Raw genomic sequence first — 10,460 nt, forward strand, 5'->3', positions numbered from 1 at the left:
GTTCATCGGATGACATGTGGTATGGACGCTGGCTCAATTGTGCGTGATGTTTTGCATCAGTGTGGTGAGCGACGGTACTTGTGCGGCCTAATGAGGCTTGGTTCAAAACAAAACACGCGTGATAGCACATAAAAAGGTTAAGTAGATGCTCCTGTTCATCGGTAGGAGAGCGAAATAAAACATTCGGTGACATCAGGTCAGATGGCACATGGTGCGTCATTGCTGTAACACTGGCAGTAGCAAGGTTGTCGGCAACTGGGGAATGCACAATAACGTCAACGTGCACTGCCCGGAGAGTGACAATATTCTGGCCACAACGCAAAGCCAAGTTACACGAATATCGGTTAAAAACAAGTATTTCTGCAGCACAATGGCTAACGATGAAGAGAGGGAGCGGCAACAATACAGGCTTGTGACGACTGAAGAAGACAGCAGGTCTGAATAAAACCGTCGCGCCGGCAAGCGATGCGCTTGCAAAAGTGTTAAAGACAGCACTCTGCGGAGAAAGGTCAGTATCTGAAGCTACAAACATCATGCTTGCATCATGAGCTTGCAGGTCGTGAGGTGGCAAGTTGCACAGAATGGAGAATTGAACTTCAGCCCGTGCAATGTTAATGATGTCTTGGTGGCGCCACAGACAACATTTCAGCCGAGAATAACATCGTGAGAGCAACCATTTATTACAAAGAATTCAATTGAGCGCAAGATGTCCTGATTCAGCACGCTGGTAATAGACTGAACGACTGGCTGAACTTGTTCTGCATTTGCAATTCAAAGCGGCAATACGGAAGTTGTCGTGGTCACATTAGATAAAGCACGTCAAAGCTTCTCACTAATCATAGATGCAACTGAACCTGTGTCGAAGAGCGCAAGAAATTTCCTACCATGAACGAACACTTCAGTCAACGATATCATCAACGAACACATTATTCGCGCCTCAGAAGCTGCGGAAATGCGGAACTGCTTCAGTTCTGCTGCCCGTGGGCCTATGATGCATGAGTGAGAGAAGAGTGGCGAAGACACAAAGGCGGGTGACGAGTACAAAAGGAATCTGTATCCGGAGCTGCTTGGTCATGAGTACAGCAAACTTACGGTGGAGGCTGTTGTGGCATACGAAATGGTCGGAAGTCGCAGCTCGTGCGGTGCCCATGAAGACCGGGAAGCACCGACGGCATAAGCGCGTTGTATGTCCGGCGATGCCGCAGACGTAGCATATTAGGCCTCTGTCAACAGAGCGCTATGTATTTGCACCCTGATGCTGTGTACAGAAAGATGGAACGCTGGCTCCCAAGGCAAAGGCAGATGAGGCACTGCATGCAGAGGAGAGAACCCCAGGAGACGAGGTGCTCGTGCAGCGGATTCAGCATAGATCATAGGTGTAGCCATGGGAAACGGCTGACACGGGCAAGCCTGAACATTGCTGACTTGCTCTTGAACCATATGTGGGACGGCTAAAGCCAAATAATAGCAAGGGTTCTCCGTGGTCGGCAAAGCGGAGAGTTGTCGCGTGACCTCCTCGTGCACAAATTCTTTCATCCGTGTCAGAAGGGTTGTCTGGCCAGTAACCAACGCTGCTAGTGAATCTTTCGTGAGTGTTGGGCGCCGCGCTAAGACACCTAGTTTCAAAATTTTGGCAAAATTGATTATTTCAACAGCGCGCGCCGATCTAGCGGTGCATCGGAGCATCCTTTGAAAGACGGATTCATCAGCATCTTTAATAATATGCTTGATCTCCCGTGTTCTGCCTTTCGTAGATTCACGTGCGTAAACAAGTCAATGACGTTTTCGACGCAACTTTTGAAAGTTTCGCCATGATGATTCGCGCCCACTTGAGAGTTGCTCGACGCGAAGCTTGCGCACAGCGGAGCGCCCAAACATTACTATGAAAGTTGTCTTTAGTGCACTCCATGTGGTAAGATCATGTTCGTGACTTCGGAATCATAGGTTCGCGATGCCGGTTAAGCAATATAGCACGTTGTGCAACTTTGTCGCATCGTCCCACATTTGTTGGCTCCCACATTTGTAATTTGACAAACAATCCTTCGCTAGGACGGGAGGATCACGCTGCCGCAAGACTGCAGAACCGATGAACGCTCGGCGCTGTGGGATATCTTCCTGGTTGCTTTTTTCAGGCATGGTTCCAGTAGTGGACACCGTCAGGCTTTGGAATTACAATTTTAGAGGTTATCCCGCAGCTCCACCAAATGAAAGAGGGATGTATTAAAGCTCTTCCAACATGTCGAAGCAGTCTTTGTTGCAAGAGTCCTAGCTCTCGACCGAAATGATGGCAGTGCCCCTGCCGTCAGCATTGCATTCATATTCTCCGCTACACTAGGCTCAGTACTTGCTTGATTTGTCAAGAAAGCAATATGAATTCACATTTATCTACTCGTGACTTGCTTACACCATAGCCCACATAGCCCCGCCCTCACAACTAATATAAACACTCTCGAAGGCCTTTACACTAGGCATAGGAAGCGACCAGGTAACGTAATAATATCTGTGTATAGGCCTTCAATAATATGGAGTGTCGCAGACGAGGTCACTTGGCATTTCATTATTATACATGCGTCAAATAAATACAGAAATTCTTATTTCAATGATGAACATCAAAAATTCGATCTACAAGATTAGAGCATCGTTTAGCAGCGGTAAGTTCCAAATCTTGTTTATAGCGATGAATTTTTGACCCATTCAAACTTGCCACTCGACATTCTTGAGACTAACTCGCCACGTTCAATGGCCGATTTCAATAATAGCGCTACACTATAGTGTGGGCCAATTTTGTAGGCAGTGTAATCTAAAACGTGGACGGCTGTTTCCCTAGATAGGTGAGACCGAATATATGCCATGGTTCAAGGAACCTGCGATACCTCCTTGCATTCAACTACACAGAGACATTTATCATTTGACTGTGTCTTAGGCCCTTTAGCCTACCTCACGCAACAGAGGCCTGCGATGAACGTATTATTCACTTACTTAGAAAACATTGGTCAACTCAACAAATTTTAGCTCTACTCTGTCACCCTCATGCACATTTCATGTGGCGAATTCTGTCACCTCATTGTAGGGTGGTGCGTAGACTGAAGCACTCCACAGTTTCAAGCCGTTGTCCATGGGCCATGAGTCAGAAAACTCAGTTTCCATTTTTTTTTACCTTTTCCTTTTTTCTGCGCCTCTCCTGTCTTTTCCTTCCCAATTCCCTTCCCCATGTAGATTAGCATGTTAGCGATGCCTATACGCTGGCTAAAATCTCTGTCTTTCATTAAAGGGTTCTCTTTCTCTTAAGAAACCTCTAAGATTTAAAACTTGTCACCGAGAATTGCAGCAAAAACACCGAACACTGCACTGCGCATCAATTTGAAACACATCCCAAAACATTACCCGATCGCTGCTGATTAATAGCAACCATTATACACTGAACCGTGACCCCTGTTCATTACTTCTATGTCAAATGCAGCTCAGCCAGCCAATTTTTTTTTATGACGACAAGAAAAAAAAAGACCATTGTATGCTTCAAGCCTTTCACCAGGAAGGCACGTCCCCTCATGAGAAGGCATGCGTTTCTGCGATTATTGGGGGCCGTTGGCTTCGGGACTCTAATTGGGACGTGTGCGACCGCAGATACCGAGCACGCAGGAAACATTTATTAAGAACGCCGACCTTTCCCTACGTTTACGATATGGAAGGCTGAGTTTGCACCGAGCTGAAGCGGAAGACAGTTCGTTGAGACCACTGAGATTTCTCAACTCGTACGACATAATGGTTGTTTTTATATAGAGAGGACAATAATTATAGCCACGGACGTGTTCATCCGGCACGTGCAACATCACGCCCATAGACTTTCAGGGAGGCGCCTTTGTGACGCAGAAGTTGCATACTGCTTTCGACATCTGGCTTATCGACAGCGAGTAACAGCCCATGCTCAGCACCTTAAAAGACTGCACTACGTAGAATTCTTTTCTAACGCTACACAGATACTACGAAGTCCTTTCTGTCAGTGGCTGCTTTAGGCCCGCCCGTGCTTCCGACGCTATACTTGGGGCTTCGTGAGGGAACCAAAAAGTGAGTGTTCCACAGTTTTGCACTCGGGTCGACCAGTTTATCAACCGAAGTGTTCTATACTACAATCAGCGCCTAAATTCTGTGTATATGTTCATCTTGATCAAACCATTCGTTAAGACCTAAAAGTGTTTACGGCCATCTAAACAGTAACCCTTTGACAAGAGTGAATGTGACAATAACCCTGTAGGCAGCTACCAAAGGTGAATTTACTGCTACAGCACAATAGCTGCATGACCAACTAACGGCGTAAAAATGATGAGAAAACGACCTGTTGAAATACCATGAAGAGCTGTGTGACAAATTTATTGCAACTCGTCAGTTCCTCTGTAAGCACCAAATACATAGGGCCTGGAAAATAAACAATGCGCCTCATATCTTTTTCCTCCATTAAAAGTATCGCTATGTCACTTTATTGCGTTTTAAACATGCACATTTCAAATAAGGAAGCCTAGGGCTCATATTTATTGTCATCCTTTCTTACAACCGCATTGTGCATAATTGCGAAATCATTCCTATTAGTAAGTAGGCTATCAGCAACGTGATTGTAGTACGCTCTAGAACTGACGATTGCAAGCATAATAAATAGAAGCCGGTACCTCTTATTGACTTACTTGCTGATGCCGTAGTCTTTGCATATATGTAGTAGCAATTTAAAGAAAAAGATATTATTACGTTGTGAACCAAACTTGGCTAACTAGGAGTCAGGATTGCCTACTTTCGGCATCAAGCTTCGTGAAAGTGCGCCTACCTGTTGTTGCAAGCTTACGATAAACTCTGGTACGAATGCAGTAAAATTTTCAGCTCAGGTAATTTTCCCTCTTCTATCAACAACGCGATACCTGCTTTTGCAGGTCATGCTGTTCTCGCGCGGAACACAGAATGTACTAGAAATAGATGTACATAGATTGTACCAATGATAATCAGCAGTGAAACCCTGGTTAAGTCTAAGTCGAAGTTGTTGGTGAATCGCCAGTTTGGCAAAACACCACCTCCACCTAGCTTTGTTTATATATTCATGGTATAGAGACCGGAGCATGGACAGAAACGTCCCTGCATTCGTTAACGAAGATGGCGCATTGTTGTGTAACAACAGGCATTGCCCAATATGTGCGTTCTACATCTGACCCTTTTTCATAACCAAAACAATTTCAGCGACCTTTACATGACTATGCGCTCGTACAAGAGATTTTCATGAAGATTTTCCTGTTCTGTTTGCAGAAGCAAGCATGATCGTTATCAAAGCTTTGGCAGCCGTCATATTGATGGCGGTATATGCTGGAGGCACTGTGTACGATACAGGTGAGCAAGCATCGCGCTGATGTAAGTGCGCACTGCGAACTTTTTTTTGTCAGAACGGCACAAGATTGCATCGAACATGGAGACCTATTGCCGAAGTTAACTGAAAAAGTCAAGTGGTAGAGGTAACGTTGTAGTGGGCCACCTGAAATCTTTTCAAAGGGCCAAGTAAGCTAATTCCTAAATGAACAAAAACTCTCCCTAAAAAGCTATATTTTGTCGCTTTGACAAAGGCAAAGTAACGTTGCCTGGTGACAAATTTCTTCTTCCTAGAGGTGATGCTGAGACATTCAACATACTATTGGAACAGTTTCGCACATATTTGTTGAATAACTTAAATCAGTTTGAATAAAACATAAATGAAGGTTCGGACAAAATCATTTAAGTAGATAAATTACCAATGCTCTTGAGCGTGATGGAAAATAACAGGGCAAGTAATTTAACGTGTAGTGGGAATAAAAACATAGAAGAGCAGCCATTATTATTGAGGTATTTACATAGCTAAAATTATTTGCAGGTAATTTCGGCACAGTGTGTCGTTTTGTGCGTGTGTGTGTGTGCATGTGCATGCGTGTGTGAGTGCGTGCGTGCGTGTGTGTGTGTGTGTAGTAAATATCTTGGCCTAGTTTTTCGGAAATCACTTAGGACTTCACAACTACCTCATGATTGGAAAATTACAAAGGTAATCCGATGCAAAAGGGAGGTGACAAAACATTACCTTCAAATGTGAGACCCATTTCACTAACTAGCACATCGTGTAAACATCTCTAACACATATTCTTGAAGCACATAACAGCATTCCTAGAGCGCATTATTTTTTCTTCTCCCAACCAACATGGTTTTCGCAGTGGTCTATCTACAGTAACTAAACTAACAGCACTAATCCACGATCTTGCTAATACAGTTAATAACCGCGGTCAAAGGGACTTGATTGGGCTCGATTTGTCCAAAGCTTTCGACTGCGTATGCGACCGCAAAGTAACAGCTAAAATTGAAAATACTTTTGGTATAAGGGACATTTCTGCTCGAATAAAAGGTTTCTTAAGTAACCGCTACCAATTTGTGGTTTACGAAAAAATGTTTTCTAACACAGTCGCTGTAACATCCGGAGTCCCCCAAGGGTCTGTTCCCGGACAATTGCTTTTCCTACTCTATATTAACGATATCACAGGCAACATCAATTGCAATATACAACTATTCGCAGATGACTGCGTCTGACACAGAGAAATTAATCATTACGACGTTCTTATTAAATTAAGTTATTCTCTAGCTGACATAGCTGCTTGGTGCTTCAAATTGCAGATGCAAATAAACATACAAAAGTCCGCGATCATGACTGTAACCAGGAAAACGGTATCATCAATCTTTATACACGCACTTAACGGCACTCCACTTAACAAAGTTGAAAAACACAAATATCTAGGCGTTACATTAACCTCGAACCTCATGTGGGACAAACATATCAGTGATATAACCTCAAAGGTGCTGCGGAAACTATTTTCTTAAAGAGAAGCCTGGTGCTCGCAACCAAGTCAACGAAGCAGCTAGCCTACACATCATCTGTAAGGCCTGTTCTCGAATACGATAACACAGTCTCGTTTAAGGATACACTAACATAGGCAAACTAGAATCAATACAAAGGAAAGCAGTGAGGTTCATCCATAACAAATATGAACGTACAGACTCGCCAAGAAATCTTATAAACGATGTTGGTTTGTGAATGATATCCACAAGAGCGAAATACGCTAGCCTAAAATTCTTGTTTCAACTACTAAAAAATTACTATAGGATAGATACCTCCAGATACAATTCATTCTCCGATGCTCCACCAACACGCAACAAGCATGCGCACACATTGACCGAATACGCATGCAAAAATGACTCGTTTAAGTACTCTTTCTTCCCGCTCGCAATAGCAGAATGAATCAAACTTTATGCTACTATCACCAACATTGAATCGTTATCTGAATTTATCCGGCAAATAGAAAAAAACTGTGTGTGAATAACACTACGCATGCAGGCAGGGAAGCCGGCACAGATTGCTTCATTCGTTAGGAAATGTTAATGAACGCTCTCATTCACGACAGCTTATTCGTTTGCCATAATGATTCTCAAACACCTGCAGTTTTATTTTAGTTATTTTTTATTACTTGCCCCTAGTGATACCTGTGCTATTGTTATCAAGCATCTTGCTTTCTTTCCCTTTCTTTTTTTAGTATGTATTATTCCGTTTGATCTTCACATGGTTTACTTGTATAGTATGTATAACTTGCACTGCTCATGTCGTTTTTTTGTCTAACCTGTACTTTGGTTTCCTTGCACTGTGCAGCTGAATTATTCTACTGCCCAACTAGCACGCTCGCGAAGGAGAGTAACATTATTCAAAATAAACAGGTAAATAAATAAGTAAATAAAGAAATAAATAAAACAATTGTCCTGATACCACCCTCCCTAATCTACCGCTATCGAAACGCGTGAGTATTGCGGGCCACTCATTTGACAAAATTGCCGTAACAATCCTTCCATCTGGTTTTTGTTCCCACCACGAAAGGAAGCTTCTACAATCTTAGCTAATACATAACTTCAAGCGATAACTTGTAGAACCAATGAAAGTGCTGACAAACTTTCCTTTTTATCGGTTTAGGGTTATAACTTCGCGAATTTCGCAACCCCTTATTAGTATTCTACATATACACTTATCCCTATCACATTTTTGTATCTGTGATGTGAAAATGTGTGCACATGCAATTCTAGATCTCATGTTGCCTTTTTTTCTTTAGTTTGACATCTGAGTATGCCGGTTGCACGTGTGCTGCTTACAGACGTGTTTGATCAATTCGTTTTTAAACCAGCAACAGTGCGGTGATGCGCGCAATGACTGACACATTATTATACTGCATATTGTCACCGTTGCATGTGTGTAGCACTCCGACGAAGGCCGGTCCCAATTCCCGGTCACGTAGGCAAAATAAACAGTCATTTTATTATATATATATATATATATATATATATATATATATATATATATGTATGTGTGTGTGTGTGTGTGTGTGTGTGTGTGTGTGTGTGTGTAATTATTGACATCGCAACCGTAGCAATGGCAAATTTTGGTGTAAGTCGCGGTAAGTTCTTTCAAGCGGCATATTGTACAATTTAAAAACACATGATAAGAGGCAAAGTAACATTATTCTGATACGGCGGCCTTCTTTGTCAATCCTGTATTTCTACCTCCATCGTCACATTATATATATATATATATATATATATATATATATATATGCACGCAGTAAGGACGTGTGCTGTTTATGCATGCGAAGTATATATGTCGAAGAGTGTAAGGCACGTAAGATACCCTTTATGGGTGTGTTCGATTTACATATTTCTTAACCATCATATAAACCGTTTAGTGGTTGCGTTAGCCCCAGAATTCTCTATAAAATTAACCGGTGCCGTATATTACGGCAGACGCACAAACAGTGCAGAAAACACGAACGGCGGAGTACAACCGAAATGAATACATGCTGGGCTTAAGAAGGCAAGAACCGTAACACAAATCATCGTTACTACACCTACCTCTCACTCATCCTCTAAATTCCTCCATTTATCTTTTGTACTGCCAATAGAAACAAAGCAGTGACACTAAATCCAGCTGAGAACTATCAAAAATGTCTCTGTAGCAGAAGTTTTGATAAATCACGTGTCCTAGGTTGTTTAGGCGATACCATAACGACTATCAGTTGCGTTCAGTGTAACCACGCTCTCGCACAGTAGGAGATGCTGGGTCTGCAATTTGCATTTGGTTTGTGGCTTTAGTCATATTGTAACGCTAGAAATTTAGGAAGATTCGGAATACACTGGGAATATATCCCGGTATAGATTCGGAATATTTATTACGAACACCATGAGAATATATACAAACATGCCAGGCCTGCTGAGGATAGATTAATTTTTGTAGCTAAAGTGTAACCGCAATAAGTATTACTGAAGGAAGAAGTCAAGTAGCACGATGCCTGCAGAAAACAAATTATTTTGATAGAGATCACGGTGACTTCAATCAAAAGTAAAATCATGCAATATCGGCATCACCGCGATTTACGACAAAATGTTCAGACACACCAAAGTAAGAAGGATATTTAACATCAGGGTCATGTCCCGGACACTGGTAACTTGAATCAAAGGTTCCTGTAATATTCTTCCCGCTGGATGCAACTTGACAAGGAAAGCGTGCCGTGCACATATTATATCAGATTATGAAAAGATCATGTACGTTATAGAAAAGCTAAACGAAAATCTACTGTGTCTAACGCAGCTCCATATTGCTTTTAGAAGAGCTGCGCTGTGTTCTATAATTAAATAAATCGCAAAATTTGCTCTACCGTTATAAGAGATAAAACTTGCAGATGTTTTGAAGTTTTTAAATGTGGATACCGCTGTTCTCATTTTATTTTAAGCTGGCTGCGACTTTAGTGGGATTGACCTGGATGGAGCCCTGGACGAAATTCTTGGTAAATTGCCCCAGTACCACGCGCCAGATGATCGTGGATTTCGGAGGGTTTTCGCTGGTCTGGAAAGTGGCACACTGAACGTAACTGGTCTCGACAAGATCAGGCGATACGGACCGCTCCGCCCATACTGTGTCAACGGGACCCGGCTAATGAGTGTGGATGTCATCAACGAAGGGGACGCTATCTTGTCGCTGCCGTGGAGGGCCTGCTTTGGACGAGAAGGCACGCTGAACTTGAGGACCACATTATCGCGGTTTACGCTCGTATTCCGTGTCACAACTGGAGGATCGGACAACAACAAAGTTCTCGTTGACGAAGGGCCAACTATCCCTGTGATTACCATAGACCCACACATATATATCAATGGCGCCGGTCGTGAAGTAAGGATGGCTAGCATGATCCTAAGCAGGCTCTTGCCGGCGATCGCTGGAAAAATGTGGGATGACTACTTCTTCCTATATTTCAGTGCGGCCCTCCGTCAAGCAATGCACGAAGTCTTGCTTGCTTGATATGTTCTTTAGCATAACTGAGTTCTCTGTCCTCGAATACATTAAGTTCCTTCGGTTCATAAAAAAATAAACTTTGTTCGCTACA

At 42.7% G+C, this 10,460-nt stretch overlaps 1 protein-coding gene across 1 annotated transcript; it reads left to right on the forward strand.

The window, feature by feature from the left end:
* Positions 1–3,879: 3,879 nt before the first annotated feature.
* LOC142587651 (uncharacterized) lies at positions 3,880–10,460 on the forward strand. Its single transcript, XM_075698814.1, has 3 exons — positions 3,880–4,065; positions 5,284–5,364; positions 9,813–10,460. The coding sequence occupies exons 2-3, from the start codon at positions 5,292–5,294 to the stop codon at positions 10,373–10,375; spliced, it is 636 nt and encodes a 211-aa protein (XP_075554929.1). The 5' UTR covers positions 3,880–4,065; positions 5,284–5,291; the 3' UTR covers positions 10,376–10,460.

The sequence above is a fragment of the Dermacentor variabilis genome, chromosome 7 (assembly GCF_050947875.1).
Source record: "Dermacentor variabilis isolate Ectoservices chromosome 7, ASM5094787v1, whole genome shotgun sequence".
In the NCBI taxonomy this organism is placed as follows: Eukaryota; Metazoa; Arthropoda; class Arachnida; order Ixodida; family Ixodidae; genus Dermacentor; species Dermacentor variabilis.